Raw genomic sequence first — 20207 nt, 5'->3', positions numbered from 1 at the left:
AACTAAAGAGCCTCTTGGTAAAAGTTAAAGAGGAGGAAGAAAAAGCTGGCTTAAAACTCAACATTCAGGAAACTAAGCTCATGGCATCTGGTCCCATCACTTCATGGCAAATAGATGGGGAAATAATGGACACAGCGACAGACTTTATTTTCTTGGGCTCCAAAATCACTGCAGATGGTGATTGCAGCCATGAAATTAAAACACGCTTGTTCCTTGGAAGAAAAGCTATGACCAACCTAGACAGCATGTTAAAAAGCAGAGACATTTCTTTGCCAACAAAGGTCCATCTAGTCAAAGTTATGGTTTTTCCAGTAGTCGTGTATGGATGTGAGAGTTGGACTATAAAGAAAGCTGAGCACTGAAGAATTGATGCTTTTGAACTGTGGTGTTGGAGGAGACTCTTCAGAGTCTCTTGGACTGGAAGGAGATCTAACCAGTCACTCCTAAAGGAAGTCAGTCATGAATATTCATTGACTGATGCTGATGCTGAAACTCCAATACTTTGGCCACCCGATGCAAAGAACTGACTCATTGGAAAACACCCTGATGCTGGGAAAGATTGAAGGCGGGAGGAGAAGGGGATGACAGAGGATGAGATGGTTGGATGGCATCACCGACTCAGTGGACATGAATTTGAGTAAACTCCGGGAGTTGGTGATGGACAGGGAAGCCTGGCATGCTGCAGTCCATGGGATGGCAAACAGTCGGACACGACTGAGCGACTGACTGAATGCATATACCTGAAATCTAGAACGATGGTAACAAAGAATTTATTTGCAGGACAGCAGTGGAGAAACAGACATAGAGAACAGACTAATGGACACAGGGAGAGGGGAGAAGAGGGTGAAATGTATGTAGAGAGTAACATGGAAACTTAAATTACCATATGTAAAATAGATAGGCAGTGGGAATTTGCTGTATGTTTCAGGGAAATCAAACAGGGTCTCTGTTTGAGACCCACAACCTAGAGTAGACGGATGGGATGGGAAGGAAGATAGGAGGGAGGTTCAAGAAGTAAGGGACATATATATACCTATGGCTGATTCATTTTGAGGTTTGACTGAAAACAACAAAATTCTGGAAAGCAATTATCTTTTAATTAAAAAATAAATAGAAAAAAAAGATGCACTATGCTGTTAACCATCAGGGAAATGCAAATCAAAATGATAATGTGATATCACATCACACTTGTTAGAATGGCCATTATGAAAAAGAAGAGCTGTAACAAGTATTGACAAAAATGTGAAGAAATATGAATCTTCCTACACCACTGGTGGAAATGTAAATTGGTGCAGCCACTATGGAAAACAATATGGATGTTCTTCAGAAACAAACAAACAAAAAAATAGAGCTACCATATGATCCAGCAATTCCACTCCTGGGTACGTATCACAAAAGAAAAAGAAAAATGCTAGCTTGAAAAGATACATGCAAGCCCTTTCCCAAGTGTTTTGGAGGAGACAAACCCAGCTGGCAGAAGCATTTGTAAAATGCTTACGTTTTTCAGTAAGATATGTATGTTGAAAAAGCTCCCACTTGTAGATGTTATTATTTGTGATGACTACAAGCGTGATCGATGAACATATGGCTCTGGGTGTGCATCACACCAGGTACCGAGTGGGACTCTGGGCTCCGTAATCTGGGCATTGATGAGAGGTGGTGGGTGGCAGGGGGAGGGGTCTCCAGGCCGGAATTGAAGTTCTCCCCTGGTTAAGGTAAGAAAGGTGGTAGGTAATCTGACACCTTCCTATGTGAAGTGATCCTTTTGCCTACTACATGAGAGCCACAATACATGTTCAGATATTGTGGGGTGTTGGGCAGTTCCTGGTAGAGTGAGGCAAAGTTAGGGTGACCAGCACGGTTCTGCAGAACATCAGTGCAGAAGTCACAGGGAACAAAACCGGAACCAGTGAGCATGCAGTTCTGTCTGGGTAAGATGGTAATTGATGTGAATGGTAAGTCTCATAAGGATTTACCCTCTCCCCACTGCAGCCACTGTTATAGCCCCCATACAGATCTTATGATGTCACCAAACTGATGTTGCTCCTACTTGGAATGTTTCCCTTGACGCCGGAGCAAAGAGGAGGCCCATATAATTGCTCTTAGGCACTAAAAAGGCATTCCAACAGGGGTCTTCACCTAGTCTCCAATTCAGCCCCTCTTCTGGTAAGCTTTCACTAGTGGTAAAGAACCCATCTGCCAATGCAGGAGATGTAAGAGACACGGGTTCCATCCCTGGGTCAAGAAGATCCCCTGGAAGAGGACATGGTAACCCACTCCAGTATTCTTCCATCCACCTATAAAGTTGTTTGCTGCTCAGGATCTCATCTTGATTCCTTGGGTGACTCAAAGTTGAAGTGTTTAGAGGAAAGAAAATCCTTTTTACACAGATTTTACATAGTTTCTCTTTTTTACTTAGTGTTTCAAACATATTAGACAAAACATAAGTATGGAAGGGATCTGGGCGTTATGGATTTAAATTATAAGTAAACTATAAACCTTTAATTATGCAGAGTTTTATAACGGAAAAACGTTTTAAAACGGGTCAATGTATGCTTAAACCACTAATCATATTAATAATATGTAATGAAATTTAAGTGAATTACAACCTGTCTTCCTGGAGTCTCTAGTCATTTAAACTTTTTTTTTCTTTTCTTTGAAGCATATAAGCCATAGTAGGTTATAAGGAAAACTGAAGAGATCATTATACTTATTTCCATATTCATTCTAAATGGCTAACTGTATAATCTAATTTCTATTGAAGACAATTATAAGGAATAACTTTGAGCAGATTAATATTAAATTTCACATGGTTTACAAATCCCACTATTTAAAAAAGAGGAAAAAGAAAATGCCTTTATCTGACCATCCTCACTGGTTAGTGACCCAGCTGAAAGGTAAGCCTGGGAATTATCCAGAAGCAACAATGCTCTGACTTTTCTTCTATTGTCATAAAACATTCGGTTGAAAATGCCTGACCTCAGGAACACAGCTTTGAAAGAATCATTCTGAAAACGACTCCCTGGTGAAGCAAACATGTTTACTAGTTTTACATCACAGATAATGCACGGTGTCCTCTCACACTTTTGGGCAGCTTTGCTCTATAAATAAGGATTAACCTTATCTTCTGAGTGTAATCTTAGTTTGCATGTGAAAAGGCAGACAGGCACTCCTTGTTTATTTTCCTCCTTGGCATGTAGATCTCTGGTATCCTTGCCAGAGGAGTTTCTCACACTGATTTTTCACACTGACGTCAGTTTCATCTTCACTGTACCACTGAGCTACACATACTTTCTCCTCTTCGATTCCTATAGATAACTTTTGTCCAAATGGCTCTGCTGCTGCTAAGTCGCTTCAGTCGTGTCTGACTCTGTGCGACCCCATAGACGGCAGCCCAATAGGCTCCCCCGTTCCTGGGATTCTCCAGGCAAGAATACTGGAGTGGGTTGCCATTTCCTTCTCCAGTGCGTGAAAGTGAAAAGTGAAAGTGAAGTCGCTCAGTCGTGTCCGACTCTTAGCGACGCAATGGACTGCAGCCTACCAGGCTCCTCCATCCATGGGATTTTCCAGGCAAGAGTACTGGAGTGGGGTGCCATTGCCTTCTCCACCAAATGGCTCAATACTGGGTAAACAATGAAAATTTGGAGACACTGACAACCTGAGATATCCGGGTTCTTAGAAAGATGCCTTCTCCAAAGAACTATTCTAAGCACTACAGGACGTGTAAGATGAAACAAGAGTCCTGTCCTTCAGGGATGCATAATATAGTAGCAAAAGCATGGGGTATGACAACAGGAGACCTACATTGGTCTAAAATCTGCCACCTGTAATCCACGTGACTCTGCGGACGCCCCGTCCTGTATCTGAATTTCTTTATATGTCAAAGAGAAATATAAATGGGACACCATGAGGTTAAAACCTATCTAATAAGAATAAACAATAATAGTTGGGAAGCACGTGCCTGCAAACCAGAAAAGGATTTTTAAAATATCAGGGACTGCTGCTCCTGATCCAGCGAGGGGTCTGGCCAGGAGGACCAAAAGCCTCTTAACTCGAGTCCGGGACAATTCTAGTGATGACTTTCGGAGATAGGGGTCCTAACCAGGCGAACTTCCCGGTAGAAAAAGCCACCGGCTGTTGGAACGTGATTCTGTAACAATCTGGACGCAAGACACGCGGCAAGTCGGAGGGTCTGAGATCGGGGACGCTCGCAGAAGACAGCCTCCTTCGCGGCGCCGCTAGGACTCCCGTGAGCCCGAGACACGCTGACCTGAACTGTCTGCATCCGGGGCTGACCCCAGGATGGGGCGGACCTGCGGGACACTTCCGGACTCGCGCGGGCGCGAACACACAGGTCTGGGGAGGGCGGTGATGGGCGTGGATATCACGCAGCCACCGGAAGCCATCCTCTCTTTTCCGGTCGGCGCCCGGCCCACAGCACGAGACCCCGAAATGGCGAGCCGGGGTACGGCCTCCAGACGTTAGAGGGGTCGCGCCGGGGACTGAACTTCGAAGGTCCGTGCGCTCCCGGGGCCTCGCGTCTTCCCAGCACCGCCCCCGGGGGCGCAGGAACCCGGACCTCCCTGCCTCCCCACGACGGCGTGAGGTGTGGTGACATCATAGCCGAGCCCAGGAAGAGGGAAGTGGCGTCCACGGAAGTCAGAGCTGGGTGGAGGTAATCAGGAAGCTGATTTTCCTTGGGGGTTTGGTCAGGAGACCCTCGAGAAATAACGAGCCATACCCTTAGAGATACCTCACGAGCCAGCTGGGTTGCGGTGAGCGGGGGTGGGGGGAAGGGCGGAAGTTAGCCGGGGCTCGGCCTTTTCGTTTTCGCTGTGGCTTCTTTGCCGGGCGGCGGGCGGGTCTGAGACCCGGCGATACCTCTTCTCGAGGAGGCCGGTACTCAGGCAGGCACCTACAGTCATACCTAACCTCCGGAAGCAAACTTTTGTACACTGTGTGGAGACAAACCCAGGGTTGCTGCTGAAGTAGACTCAGAGGCTGCTGGTGTGTGGAGAGCTTTTGGTACTTTGGACCCAGAAGGTGTAGGTGGGCCATAGGGCGGAAAGGCCTACCAGTGCACCCAGCGAAACTTGCCCGTTTCTGCTGGCTTATGAGCATATTACTGGTGAATTTGAAAGTCGCTCAGTTGCGTCCAACTCTTTTCGAATACAGTCCATGGAATTCTCCAGGCCAGAATACTGGAGTGGATAGCGTTTCCCGTCTCCAGGGGATCTTCCCAACCCAGGGGTCGAACCTAGGTCTCCCACATTGTGGGCAGATTCTTTACCACCTGAGCCACAAGGGAAGTCCAAGAATACTGGAGTGGGTAGCCTATCCCTTCTCCAGCAGATCTTCCCGGCCTAGGAATCCAACTGGGGTCTCCTGCATTGCAGGCGGATTCTTTACTAAAACTGAGCTATCAGGGAAGCTCCGAGAAAGATGTCATTTCAGCCTCCAAGACATTAGTTTCTGCTGACAGAGAAATGCAGGAAGTGTCCCTGTACTTCTCGACCTAGATAGGCATCAAGAACCAACCATTTCTTAGAATACCTGTGGGTTCCTTGAAAGAGCTTTGTTGTTGTTTCTCTTGGGTCCCCTCTGAGAAAATCAGACTCTCAAGGCCATCGTCAGCCTTGCTTAAAAATCTCTATGACCCTGAGGAAATGTCAAGTCAAGACAAGGGTTACCTTTTCTAGGACCTTTCTTGTTTCCGAAGAACCTTAATCGTCACTGTTTCTCCGTTTGTTTGTTTGTTTTTTTTAAGAGTGTGACGTTTGGATATCTTGTAAACAAAGCCAGCTGTCAGTTTTTCTGGTAAAGTGAGCAGAAATTTTCATACATAGGTAGAAAGGGGCTGCTGCTGCTAAGTCGCTTCAGTCGTGTCCAACTCTGTGCGACCCCATAGATGGCAACCCACCAAGCTCCCCACTCCCTGGGATTCTCCAGGCAAGAGTACTGGAGTGGGGTGCCTTTGCCTTCTCTGAAAAAGGGGTACAGTGACATTCATATGTGTTCCCAGGAGGTGCCAAAGAAGCAGTGTTAATGCCATCTAATAGCTTAGTGTGCGAAACTTGCTGATAGGAATAAGGTTACACTTTCTCTAATTTTTTTCTGATCTGGGTGTCTCAGTTTCCCTTCAAGTATTAATATGCTGAAAAAGATAATCTAGATGTTCCATGAAGCAAAGGAATCAGTCTGCATAAGAAGATGAAGGGACAGAGCAGTTGTCCCTCATCTCAGTGAGGATAAGAAACTGGAATGATCTATTAAAATGTAGAGAAAGTCAAATACCCCTGTTTATAAAGGTGGGACAGGAAGTGCACAGATTAAGTATTGGATAACATCAAAGCTCCTTTTAGCAAATGCATGTAAGTTTTTTATTCCTCAACCTTAAAGAAAAAGTGATGAACTAACATTTGTCTTTCCAGAGTTGTATATTTGTTTCAAAGTTGGGTAACAGAGGAAAGGTTGAAAACATGTCCTGAGTCTTGAGCCTTCACGAGTGGCAGTTAATTTTAAAGAGGAGGCAGAACGGTTACTTTCTGTTCCTCCTTTTCTGATAACTTTCTGTTCTTCTTCTCTGATAAGTAAGTAAATGTGCGTCATGTGGCTTTCTTCTTGATGTGTACTTTTTTTTTCCTCCCCTCTCTCAGTGCCCTTGGGGAGAAGATCCACTCATTGGTTTTGTACCAAAGCTGACAAGGCCTCAGTTATCAGGTGGCCCAGGAGGATGTCACAAGTAGGAGAAAAGCTGTTCCCAGAGCAAATAATGATGAGCCCTGTGAAGGCGCCTGCATGCTTGTACCCACATGTGGAGGTTTTACAGGGGACTAAGAGGTCTGTGAAAGAGAGTTCCAATAAGAGTAAGAAATCCAGCCCACAGATGGGCAGTCTTCATCCTGAGAGTGCTCGCCAGCACTTCCGGAGATTCTGTTACCATGACACACCTGGACCGTATGAGGCTGTCAGCCACCTGCAGGAATTATGCTCTCAGTGGCTGAGGCCAGAGATCCACTCAAAAGAGCAAATCTTGGAGTTGCTGGTGCTGGAGCAGTTCCTGGACGTTCTGCCCAGTCATATCCAGAACTGGGTGCAGAAGTATCATCCACAGAACGTCAAAGAGGCTGTGGCCCTGGTAGACCGCTTTCAGAGAGAATCTGGTGGAATAAGCAATGAGGTGAGCAGAAAGATTCCTTACATGTCACTGTGAAAGAGGGTGAAAGTGGGGTCAATAATTGGAGAATGAGATGGATTAAGTCACTCTTCTGTTGTTCCTTTAGAATAACTAAGTGCAATCTGAAATCACAGGCTTGCAGTGACAGCTTCCAGGTTGGGGAGTTCCTGAGAGTCTTTTCCTGGCCTTAGAAAAAGAAATGCACTTTGCCCTCTTTAGGGCCAGGGTGAATTGAAGGTGGTGGGCCTGGCCTAGCATGGCCAAGGAGACAGGACTTAGCAGCCAAGAAATAAAAGGCAAGAAAATGCTAGGAAGGGAGAAAAAAACCTCCGAATGCAGGATTTTAAAGCTCAAAGGCAGGAGAGGGTAGCAGCCAAAGTATAAATCAAACCTTTCTGGGGAGACTGCAAAGAAAGAGAAGAAATGGAAGGAGAAAAGGGAAACAAGGATCAGAAAGAAGAAAAAAGCTAACAGTAAAATGGAGAAAATCTGAATGCTGAGGTGTGGTGCTCTCTGGGCTGGGAACACACATCTCAGGGCCAGGAGAAAAGTGTCTCCGTGGCCTGCCTTCATGCTTTGCCTTGGCTTTGCTGGTGAGTAGGTAACCAGGTCTGCCCTGGGGAGATGGCAGCCTACTTCTCCTTGAGAGCCCCGCCTTGAGGAGCACAAGTGTCTTATACACCTGAAGTGTATGGCGGAAAGTTGAATCCAGCTCTTCCTCCATTTTTTCCTGCGCTGCATCCCCTTTCTCCATGAAATTGTTCCTGGACGTGGGAGGATTGGAAAATCCAACTGACAGAAAACCCTCTTTTATTCATTTTGTTGTTCTTTAGAGGAAACTAGAAAATAAAAGTCCACTAAAGCAAGGATCCAAATCTAGAAAGCAAGAGATTGGAGGCAGTGAGAGAACAGGCAGCCTACCCCTACCCTGCTCTTGGCCTGAGCTGTGGCTGTCCAAGGAGGTGTGGAGGCAAGCAAGTCATAGCTTCTCTCATTTTAATCTGATTTTCCCAGATCATGTGTACAGTTCCTTGTGAGAAAATCATGGCGCAATATCTCTTCATTTTTAAAAATTTCCTTACACACTCCCCAAACCTGGACTCTACTCTTGTTTGTTCTTCCATCACCACCCCAAAAACAAAAGCTCTTTTCTAATGAGGATGGGTTATTTTTAGGTCACAGCCCGTGAACTGGGAAATGACACAGCGCTCTTGGGAGGAACAGCAGTGGCCCCAGGCTTTAAGTGGAAGCCAGCAGAGCCCCAACCAATGGGTGTGTTCCAGGAAGAATGTTCGAACATATACCAGGTACTGCAGGAGCTGGGCTGGAATACTCACAAAGAAAGCCAGCCTGTGGATGAAGGAGGTGAGGAGTTTCATCATAATTATCTTCTCCTGGGAGCTGTGATAGTAATTGGTTCAGGGAGCATTCCATGGGAATTTTCCAGGTGCCCAGTCATGCTTTCAGTTAGGATGACTGTCTAGTGGGAGTACAGTAGGTCCGTGGTGGGTGAAGGTGAAGGCCATTCTGGGGTACAGAAGCATCCAAACCACAGAACCCTGGTATTCACAATGTGGACCTTTCTCTACAGAAATTTGAGAGGGGAGAAGAAGGTAGAGCAGGGACAAGGCCGGGGGGTGGGGTGGGGTCATCTCACCATTAGAAGTTAGAGGAGAAATTGGGATCAGAAGTGGGCTGTCAGTGGCAGAATGGGAAGAGAATTGTACACCAGGAAAAAAGTGATAAAAGAAATCTCCCATGTTTCCCACCAAGGTTTTAATTTTCAAACACCTCTAATGCTTGCCTAGCTCAGTGAACATTTTCTTTAATGAGAGGAAAAGCAGTGGATTTCCTTTCATTTAATGAAAACTGGGAACCAGTTCTATGGAGTGGTGGCTTTTTGGTTCTAATTTATGAGAAGGCCACTTGTGGTGCACATGTGTCAGCTTGCGTGTGCACACACACATGTGAAGGTGAGCTGTCTTTACTGAGGGAGTCCTAAACTGTAGAAGTTGGTTTGGGGTATTCATAAACAGAAAATATATATTTTTTTCTGGCTTCTTCCCCACAGCTGTGCCTGCTGAAGAGAGTCCAACTTTTTCTAAACAGAAAATCACCCCAAGCTGGAACATGGCATCTGAGCTCACCTGGCCTCAGTCCCTGGTGAGCTGTACTTTACAAGTATTTTCAGGCAGCCTGAATGTGGCCTTGTCTGCTTTTCTCTGCTGCCCATGATCCTGCCTTACACAACAGATTCTCTGAGGCACATTAGCCCCGGGTGTTCCCTAGGCAACTAGGATTGGCACTGTGGGATTGGGCACCTCCCAAGCTGTGTACTGATCTCTTGGGCACCTTTCCTGTCATCTCACTCCTTTTCCCTTGAATCTTCTCTTAACTTTTTTGGTAACTGGCCTCCCATGTAATTCAGAAATGAGTGATAGGACGGCTTCTGTTGTAGCGAGTACTGAACTACAACTTACTCTCTTCTCTAGAGTCCATTGACATTTGAAGATGTGGCCTTGTATTTTTCCAAGGAAGAATGGAAAATAATGACCCCTGATGAGAAGACCCTCTACCTTGATGTAATGCAGGAACTCTATGAGGATGTCGCCTCTGTAGGTAAAGAGTCTTCCTTTCCTTTGTACAGCAATTGAGCAATCTGTTACATCCTCAGGTCATGGAAAATGCACACCTGTGAGAGTGTCCCAGCAGTGGGTTGGTTCTCAGCTTGATGGTGTGAGGGGAGAGGGAAGGCAGATCCAGATCACCTGGAGAGCTTTTTACAAATACACCTCTTTCTCCTAAGTAGACTGCTTGATCTATCATACTCTTGCCCTACCCTGCAAGCCCACTCTTGCCAGATCTTTTCCATGTCAGTAGAAAGCACAGTTTACCCAGTTGTTCAGGCCCCAAAACTCTCAGTTATCCTTTTTTCTAGTCCTTTGGTTATCCCTACCCCCCAGCCAATCAGGGAGCAAGTACTCTTAACTCTGTCTTCAAAATAGGTCCTGAATACAACCATGTCTCAACCTCTTCTGCTCTTACCATCCTGGTCTCCGCCGCCTCATCTCTAACCAGGTCTGCTGGAATACCACAAGACTCCTGTCCCACGACGTTTCCATGTGTCCTTAGGGTTAGTTCCTAGCTTCCTCATTGCACATCCAGCCACAGCCACGGTAGAATATAAAGAAGATACTGAGTTTAAGATTCTGCCCATTTAAATGTTTAGAGTAAATAAAAGTATAGAGAGTTATTCACTTTTTCTGAAAATAGTCTGGAATTTAGATGGCAGTCCATGACCTCCAAGTTTTATTCTCAGAGTGTTATCATTGCACCCTAAACTTAAAGTGATCTGTTTAGCACAAGGGCAAGAACCATAGACCCAACGTCCCTAAGAGTTCGAGGACATTCTTGGAGAGTCTCTTTGAGGTAAACGTACATATAGGAAGAGGAGAAAATTCCTTAATAGGAGCCTTTATAAAGGCTTAACAATTTTAAGATTTTGTTCCTCTATATTTTTAAAAATTAACCTCTTTATTGACTGACTTGTAGATTCACATGCATATTTAAAACGTAACACAAAGAACCCATATACACTTTACCCATTTTCCTCAGTGATAACTTTTGCAAACGTACATGATGTCACAACCAGGATAATAAAGTGGGTACAGTCCACTGACCTTATTCATATTTTCATTTTTCTTGTATTCATTGGTGGGTGTGTATGTATTTAGTTATATAAGATTTGATCACGTGGAGGTTTGTATATTCACCACCCCAATGCAGATCCATTACCACAAGGATCTTTCCTGTTGCCCTTTTATCAATACAACAACACACCCTTCCCTCCCACACCCTACCTCGTCACCAACCTGTGCCAACCACTGATCTGCTTACAGTTTTTAAAAATTTTGTCCTTTCAAAAATACCGCTTTGGGAGATTAACTTTTCTCCTTCACAATAATTCCCTGGAAATTCATCTAAGTTATTGTGTGTATCAGTAGTTCATTCATTTTTACTGCTGAGAAGTGTTCCGTAATATTGATAAACCATTGAAAGATATTTTTGCTGTCTTCAGTCTTGGGCTATTGTGAATAAAGCTGCCATGAACATTCCTGTACAGAATTTTGTGTAGAGATGATAAGTTTTCGTTTCTCTGGGATAGAGAGTGAAAGAGTGAAATTGCCGTTTCATATGGTAATCAGATGTTGAATGCTAAACTGGTTTTCAGAGTGGCTGCATCATTTGACCTTCCTAGCCAGCAATGGATGCGATCGTTTCTCCACATTCTTGCCATTGTTTAATAGTATTACCACTTAAAAATTTTTTGGCTTTCTGTTAAGTATGTAATGTTATCTCATTGTGGCTTGGACTTGCATTTCGCTAATAGCTGATGATGATGTAGTTTTTCATGTGCTTATTTGCCATCTTTATATTATCTTCAGTGAAATGGCCTTTGCCATGGTTTTCATTTGGTTGTTTTTTAACTGTTGAATTTTGAGAGTTCTTGTATAGATTGTAGTGCTTTCTAGCGTATATGGTTTGCAAGTAGTTTCCCCAAGTCTGTATATTTTTCCTTTTATCCTCTTCCCATGGGTTTCCACAGAGTAAGTTTTTTATTTTGATGCCCAGTTTTTCACTTTTCTTTTTACCGGTTGTATCTTTGCTATCAGGGCTAGCCATGGATCCCTAAAATTTTCTATGTTTTTCCTAAAAGTTTTTTAAGTTTGCATTTAAGTCTGTGATTCATATTGAGTAGATTCTATATAAGATACGAAATTTAGATTGAAGCTCATTTGTGTTTTTGCTTGTGTAGGTCCAGTTGCTTCAGCCTTGTTTATTGAAAAAGCCTTCCTCCATTGAATTGCTTTTGCACTTTGGTCAAAATCAGTTGGGCATACTTGTGTATCTGTTTTGTTCCATCGAGTTATGTGTCTATCCCTCTGCCAATATTGCACTGTCTTGATTACTGTAGCTATACAATATAGAAAGCCCAAATCAAATAGTCTTTCTTCCCACTTTATTCTTTTGTCAAGTTAAATTTTATTTTAAGCTATGCTAGGGCCTGTGCCTTTACATGTAAAGTTTAGAATACGCTTATCTATAAGAAACTTTTTTGGAATTTTGCTAGAAATAACATTAAACTATATGTGAGTTTGAGGAGGAATGATCTCTTTACTGTGTTGATTTTTCCAAACAATGAACACAGTATGTTTTTCAAGTTTTTTTGATTTCTTTCATCATTTAAAAAATGTTATCTACTTATCTATTTTGGCTACACTGGGTCTTTACTGTGGTGTGCAGGCTTCCCTAGTTAGAGCTCGAGGGCTCTCTCTAGTTTCAGGGTGCTAGCTTCATTGCCTTGGGGCATGTGGGATTTTAGTTCCCCAACCAGGGATCAGACCTGAGTCCCCTGCATTGGAAGGTGGATTCTTAACCACTGGACCACCAGGGAAGTCCCATCACCAGCTTTTTGATAGAGAAAAAAATTTATTTTATCTATGTTTTTGTTGGAGTATAGTTGTTCATCTACTTTTTATAATTTTCAGTGTGCAGATCCTCTACATGTTTGCCAAGTATATGCAGGAGCATTTAATTTTCCTTGGCACAACTGTAAATAGTATTATTTTAAATTTTTGTTAAAACAAATGTTCAGTGTTTTTACATAGGTCTGCCTCTAATTTTATGTTTTCTTCTTTTATCCTGTGACCCTACTGAACTTGCTCATGAGTTCTAAGAAGGTTTTTTTTGGTAAATTTCTTGGGGTTTTTATACATAGTCACATGATCTACAGTGCTTTTTTATTTCTTTCTTTATTTGTTGCCTTGTTGCAGTAGGTCCAACTTCTGGTACAATGTTGAATACAAATGGTGAGAGCAAACATCCTGGCCTTCTTCCCAATTTTATCATGGAAACGTTATGTCTTTCACCTTTACATATGATGTTAGTGCAGGGTTTTTATTGATACTTTATCAGGTTGATAATAATTCCTAACTTTCCTAGGGTTTTATTTATTTATTTTTGGCTGTGCTGGGTCTTCATTGCAGCACTCGGGATCTCTTTAGTTGAAGTGTGTGAACACTTAGTTGTGGCATACAAATTCTTCATTGCGTCCTTTCGGTATCTAGTTCCCTGACCAGGAATTGAACCTGGGCCGCTTGTATTGGGAATGTGGAGTCTTCGCCACTGGTCCACCAGGGAAGTCCCTCTTGAGTTTTTTTTATCATTAATGGATGTAGGGTTTGTCAAATACTTTTCCGTGTCAGTCAATGGGATTATGATCTTTCAAAGCTTGTTGATATATGGTGGGTTATGTTGGTTGATTTCAAATATGGAAATCCTACTTGATCACGGTATATAATGCTTACATATTGTTACATTCAGCTTGCCAGTATTTTGTTGAGGATTTTCGTGTTGAAGTTCATGGGAGATGTTAGTCTGTAGTTTTCCTTCTGAGTACTGTCTTTGTGTGATTTTGTTATCAGGGTAATTACTGGCCTTATGAAATGATTTGGGTAATAGTTCTTGTTTTCTGGAAGAGATGATATAAAAGTGGTGTTAATTGTATAGATATTTTGTAGAATGCTCCAGTAACACTATATGAATCTGGAGATGTCTGTTTTGGCAGCTTTTTAATTATGAATTCAAGTTTTAATTTTCAGACTGCTGTTCAGATTATCTATTTCACACTGGTTGAATTCTGGTAGTTTGTAGATTTTGAGAAATTTACCCATTTTCCCCTAACTTTTAACATTTGTGAACATAAGTTGCTGATAGTATTCCCTTATTATCTCTTTAATTGCTGCAGAACGTGTAGTGATAGACCCAGTTCCTTCCTGATATGGATGGTTTGCATCTTCTTTCATTTTTGCCTAAGTTAATACAGGTTTATCAGTTCTATTAATTTTTTGAGGAGCAAGTTTTTTGTTTAATTTTTGCTGTGATCTTTATTATTCCTTCAATTTTTATTTTCCTTTTATTCTAGTTTCTTGAGGTAGAAACATAGATTATTTATTTGAGAGCTTTCCTCTTTTCTGTTGTGTGCCTTTAGGGCTATACATTTTCCTCTGAGCATTCCTATAGCTGCATTCCACATATTTTGATTATATTATATAATTTCATTTTCATTTAAGTATGTATTTTTAAATTTCCCTTGAGACTTTCTCTTTGAATCATGGATTATTTAGAAGTATATTTCCATTTGTTCCCATATATTTAAAATTTTTCTGTTGCCTTTCTGGTTTTGATTACCAATCTGATTCCATTTTCGTCAGATTGCCTTTTCACACTCAAGTTGTGTTTTTTTTGTTTTTGTTTTTGTTTGGTTCTACGTGTGCCGTGTGATTTATTTTTTTGTATCCTGATCATTTTGTCTATTATGTTAGGAGAGTCTGAGTCCTATTTAAATATTTTAATGGGCAGTCACTCTGTTTTAGTTTAGCATGTAAGTTCTTTTCTACTTTGTGGAATATGTGTCTAGTGACAGCTTAATTTTCAGAGCCTTTATGGTATTATTTTGGTCTCCTCGATTTATGTGGTACTGCTGGGATTCCCATGTGCTCCTGCTCATGCTGCCCGAGAGTGAGGAATGAGGAAAATCTTTACTTAGGCTAGAGTGTCTCTCAGTGGGAATCTCTGACCCGTAGGGATGAAGAGGCTTCCTGGGGCCGGCTGCTAGTGGCTGGTTAGCTAGGTCCATCTTGCTAGTTCTGCATGACCAATCTTACGTCTCCGATTGGAGTTCTGATGTTGTCAGACGGTTTCCCGTTTCCGATTGCGGATGGACTGAGCCTATTCAGGTAGCCTTCTGTTGCTCGGTTGAGATTTGGAAAACACGAGATCTGGGTTGCCTACATTTTGGGATGTGGGGATGTAAGATACCTACTGTGTTACTCTTCTAGTCCTGGAGTCCCAAACCATTTTGCCTTCCTCTTACCACTTTATAGAATTCTCTGTTCATTGTATCTTGCATTCTTGAACGGATTTGTAGTTGTGCCCAGAAAGGAAGACCAGGGAAAAATGGGTCTGTGCCATTTTGTCCAGATTGGACCAAAAATCCCTTGTTCTGTATTTTTAAAAAGCTGTCAGTATTGATTTTTCTTCCATGCCTACAGTTTTCTTGTTCTGGGAAACAGATGGTTGATTCTTCTGTTTATTCCAACAGGGTTAAAGCTCAAAAATGACACTGGAAATGACCCACCTGTATCTCTTCCTACATTAGAGATACAACCATCAGGATGCGAAGTATTAAGAAAGGCCACAATGAAAGATGCTGAGACAACAATGGGCGATGTAAATCATGGTGGTACATGCAGGGTATGGAAACGACCTCGTGCTTTTCCAGGAAGGAAAAGAAAGAAACTTAAAACTTGTAAACAAGAGCTTCCAAAACCTGTTGATGTTCATGGGAAAGGCTGTGAGGGAGAGAAACCTTTTAAATGTCAGGAATGTGGAAAAAGCTTCAGAGTTAGCTCTGACCTTATTAAACATCAGAGGGTTCATACCGAAGAGAGACCCTATAAATGTGAACAATGTGATAAGCAGTTTAGATGGAGTTCAGATCTTAATAAGCACTTAATGGCACACCAAGGAATTAAACCATATAGATGCTCATGGTGTGGAAAAAGCTTTAGTCATAACACAAATCTACACACACACCTAAGAATTCACACTGGAGAGAAGCCCTTTAAATGTTATGAATGTGGGAAAAGATTCATTCAGAACTCCCACCTTATTAAACACCAGAGAACCCACACAGGTGAGCAGCCTTATACCTGTAGCATATGCAACAGAAATTTTAGCAGGCGTTCAAGCCTTCTTAGACACCAGAAACTCCACAAGAGAAGGGAATCATGTCCAGTGTCTCCAGTCTGAGGAAAGTCACCATTTAGAGCTAGATCCTGGATGTGATGAGAGTGCATAATGTTGAGATGGCCAGTAACAGTGTTTTTAGGAGGGGCACATGGGATGTTTCACAAAAAGGAATCTAAACTCTCTGTTTTATGCTTGTATCTTTTAGCTTTGTATTTTCAGTGCCTACCAGCAATACCTGGAAAATTCTTTATAAATAAAAGAGTGGAATCATTCTTTTATATCTGAAGTTACCTGTTTGTATCTGTCTGGTTACTCAGCCTCCCCATCCTCCATGATCTAAATTCTTCAGGTATCAAATACTCAGTAAATATATGATGGTGAGGAATCCTACTCCTATTCTTTCTCATGAGAGATGGATCATAAGAGTATACAGTTTCTCTGAAGGGAGCTCAGAATGAATTACTAAGTTTGAGGCAGTATCTGTGGCTATCACCCTATCTACATGAACAACCTAAGCCCAGGGTTCAGAGAACTGTATCCTGAAACAGGAAGAGAAGTTTCAGTGTTTGCCCTGGGAGAAGTACCCCCATTCTAGTTGCCTCTCCCCTGAGCACCCACTACTGCAGTGTTTTCTGTCAAGGAATTCTAGCATTAAGCAAAGGCCTAGGGGCCTTGGAAGCACTTGGTACCTTTCTTCCTGCTGAGCCTTCGACACTTAGGTATTTAGACTGAAATGATGAAGGAGGCAGCCTGGGCTCTCATCTGAGTACTTATCTCTGTAGAAGGCATAGGGCATGTGAGTGGCCTTTTTTTTTTTTTTTAAACTTTCATTATATGGACTAGAAGACTTTCACGTTGATGCCACCCTGCTCCAGGACCTAACAGGAGGCCAACTTGTATGGCTGTTCAGGCATTGCTTCATATGTATGGATGCTTTGCAGGAAGATCTGGAGATTTTGCAAACTGATTTATTCAGAATGGTAAGGAGAGTCCTGTGGCCTCATGGTCTTGTAGACTCAGTGAACATTGGATGCTAGGAGGGAATGTGCAGTCAGAGCAGGGTAAGGCCTGTGACTTAAAAGTGAAAGCCAGGTCAGACAGAAACTGGTTTGTTCATGTTGGGATTTTAGTTCCCGGACCAGGGATCAAACCTGTGCCCCCTGCAGTAGAAGCATGGAGTCCTAACCACTGGACAGCCAGGAGAATCCATGTGTAGCATTTAGAAAGAACAGATGGACTCAAAAATTGAAGGAAGTATTGTGCAGATGGAGCCAGTAGTTATTGCCCATTCACCAAAGTTCCTGAGAACAGGTTGGCAAAGGGGCACTCCATCTTCCCAAAGCTGCTGTCCCCACTCACAACACTTGTAGCTTCAGAGTTCTGCAAGTTCTCATCTATACTGACATTCCCAGGAGAGGTTAAAAACAGGAAACATGGGTCTTCTTTTAGAGATTTTTTTTTTAATTGGAGGAAAATTGCTTTACAATGTTATATTGGTTTCAGCTGTACAACAATGCAAATCAGCCATAAGTATACATATTTCACCTCCCTCTTGAGCTTCCATCCCCTCCCCAATCCCTCCCCTCTAGGTTATCACAGAGCACCTGCCTGTGATGCTATACAGCATCACGGATGCTATACAGAACAGCAACTTCTCACCTGCTATAGAGATCGAGTTTTTTTTTTTTTTTTTAAGGCATAAATGGCAGGAAGACCTTTTAGATGTAAAGAGAAACAGGAAAAGTATTGGGAATGCCTGGTTCCAAGTTCAGATACTCCACTGCTCCGGGAAGAAAGGACATTCTTGTAGTGAAACAATGTAGTAGTTGGGTCTCCTGGCTGACTCATTAGTACCTGTTCTTCCCTTTCAACCCTCTGCCATGGCCTCACAGGGCCCCCTTCCCCATGCATCTTGACCACTCATATCAGCCCTCACCATCTCAGAAGTGGGCACTAAGGGAAGAAATGGCAGGATGAAATGAAGGAGAGAGATTCTGCTTCATACTCGCTAGCCACCTCCCTGGCATGTGGCTAAAGAGGCAAGAACTCCGATGCTTTTCTGAGGACAACGGAGACATCATACAAAATCCAGGGGACTGGAGATGCAGGCTGGATATTCATTCAGGGGACAAAATGGAGAGGCCACTTAAGATCCCACAGGCAGAGATGGCACTGAAGAGACGAAAGATGACCAGAGCCAGGGGTGAGGGCTGTGGGCTCCTCTCTTCCCACCACTGTGCTCCGACTCACAGCAAGTGAAGGATATCAGGGAAAAGATGGGCTGAGAATGGAGCCAGGAGAGCAGCAGGCAGTGGTCTTTTGCCCTCCAATCTCTGTGATGCCTGAGGTTGGGAGTCAAGGGCTCAGGGAGCAGAGTGCCACTGCCCACTGTGACCAAGGTACCACCACCTGTCCTCACGTGCAGGCCAGTTCATGCAAGACATGTCTCTTCAACTTCTGCCCAGAAAACAGTGACATGGCTGCTACCAAAGAGCCTGTGGGGCGTCCTTTCCAGCCCTTCTCCCATCCCAGCAGCCTCTTCCTCCATCACTGCCTTGCTCCCTTGGCCATGGCCATGCCCGCTTCAGCCACCACCAATTGTGAGTGTAAACTGTCCCTCTGTCCCCAGGGGAATGGGCACAGTGACTGAGAATGGGCAGGGAGAAAAGAAAAATGAAATTATGGTCTTGTCGTTGTCAGATTCAAATGCTCTCTTTGCTACCTCTTCCCTCTAGTTTTTGAAAAACATGAGATGTTAGGTTGTTGGTCATCATGATGACCCTGTTGGGGTGGGATGGAGGGAAGCTACTCCTAATAGGGAGGGGATTCCCTACAAAATCCTGTCCCAGGCTGAGTGGCCAGACATAGTGGCTGTGAAGGCCGTCCATTCCTGTCACTGTCTTTGCCTTCTTCCCTCCCTCTGTGCCACCTGCTCCTTCCTACCGTCATAGGCCAGGCGAGGGATGTAGCTGTGGACAAAGTGAAGGGGAGGGAGGGCCATCCTACTGAGGATCAACAGTCATGAGCACGTGAGGAGGAGTGGTGGTGAGCACCTGTCACCTCTTGATCTTCCAGACCACCTGGGGGAAGGAGGGAGGGAGAAGGCCAGGCCAGCTCTGGGAAGCAGTTCTGCTCCAGGGTTGGCATTTCAGGTGAAGTAGAGAGAAAGACAAAGAAGGAAATGGCAACCCACTCCAGTGTTCTTGCCTGGAGAATCCCAGGGATGAGGGAGCCTGGTGGGCTGCTGTCTATGGGGTTGCACAGAGTCGGACACGACTGAAGTGACTTAGCAGCAGCAGCAGAGAGAAAGAGCCAGGAAACGCCAAGAGAGGTTTCCCTCATCCATCCTTAGGCTCTGATGTGTGACCGGGGGTGACAGGAAAGAACTGACTCCAACCTCTGGGCTGCAGACACCTCAGAGGAACTTGAGTTTGGTGACAGATCTCATGGCTGAGAGTGTTCTCTTTTCAGGTAGTACCCATATATCTGCCATCCCCAGGCCTCCCTTGGGGAGGCCCTTAGCTTCCCTAATGGGTGTTATTGTGGGTTTTCTTCTTAACCTTATGCCCCACTCACTGAAGTGTCAGCACCGTATTTTTTGGGCATTCCCCATGCTGGAGCCAGTGCAGGTTCTCACATAAAGTTGAGGTGGTACAGGCACAAGCTGTCTGCTCATTGTGTGTGTGTATGTGAAAAGTAAACCTAAAGGGAAACATCTAATCCCTTAGAAGACTGAAAAATAGCCATCTTAACTCTGTCTATTGTTTGCTTTTAAGAAATAGGGAGTTTGGGATGGACATGTACACACTGCTGTATTTAAAATGGATAACCAACTGTAGAGCACAGGGAACTCTACTCAATGTTGTGTGGCAGCCTGGATGGCAGGGAAGTTTGGGGGAGAATAGATACATGTGTATACATATGGCTGAGTCCCTGGGCTATGCACCTGGAACTATACCCCAAAACAAAAGTTAAAAAAAGGCCTTTCTTAAAACAGGTAAGCAGGTATGTGAGCTGAGAGAAATGTAACAGCAGGGGGCAGTCTATGTGGCTCATATTCTGCTTTGTCCAGCCCTTACTCCCACAGATCCTGACAGCGGGTGAAAGCTTTCTGAAAATTCACAAGGGAAAAAATTCTCAGGTCTTCAGGCTCGGTGGACACAGGCCTACCCGGGCCCAGGCTCCTAATGGTCCTTGTACAAAGACTCGCCCCTCC

The 20207-nt window shown here is 43.7% G+C and overlaps 1 protein-coding gene across 8 annotated transcripts in view; it reads left to right on the top strand.

Annotated features, from left to right (window-relative positions):
• The window catches only part of LOC133242324 (zinc finger protein 75D-like), a 32439-nt gene extending 16170 nt beyond the window's left edge, over positions 1 to 16269 (top strand). For 2 of the 8 annotated variants that reach the window (XM_061408417.1, XM_061408421.1), the window contains exons 2-6: positions 6657 to 7180; positions 8353 to 8542; positions 9249 to 9340; positions 9670 to 9796; positions 15342 to 16269. In XM_061408417.1, coding sequence (XP_061264401.1) covers positions 6657 to 7180; positions 8353 to 8542; positions 9249 to 9340; positions 9670 to 9796; positions 15342 to 16051 — 1643 coding nt within the window. In that variant the 3' untranslated portion in view covers positions 16052 to 16269. The other 6 variants (XM_061408418.1, XM_061408419.1, XM_061408420.1 and 3 more) reach the window with 6 other exon arrangements.
• Positions 16270 to 20207: the final 3938 nt, after the last annotated feature.

The sequence above is a fragment of the Bos javanicus genome, chromosome X (assembly GCF_032452875.1).
Source record: "Bos javanicus breed banteng chromosome X, ARS-OSU_banteng_1.0, whole genome shotgun sequence".
Lineage (NCBI taxonomy): Eukaryota > Metazoa > Chordata > Mammalia > Artiodactyla > Bovidae > Bos > Bos javanicus.
Note: the sequence above shows the minus strand (reverse complement) of the source record. Positions and strands in the feature narration are given on the sequence as shown.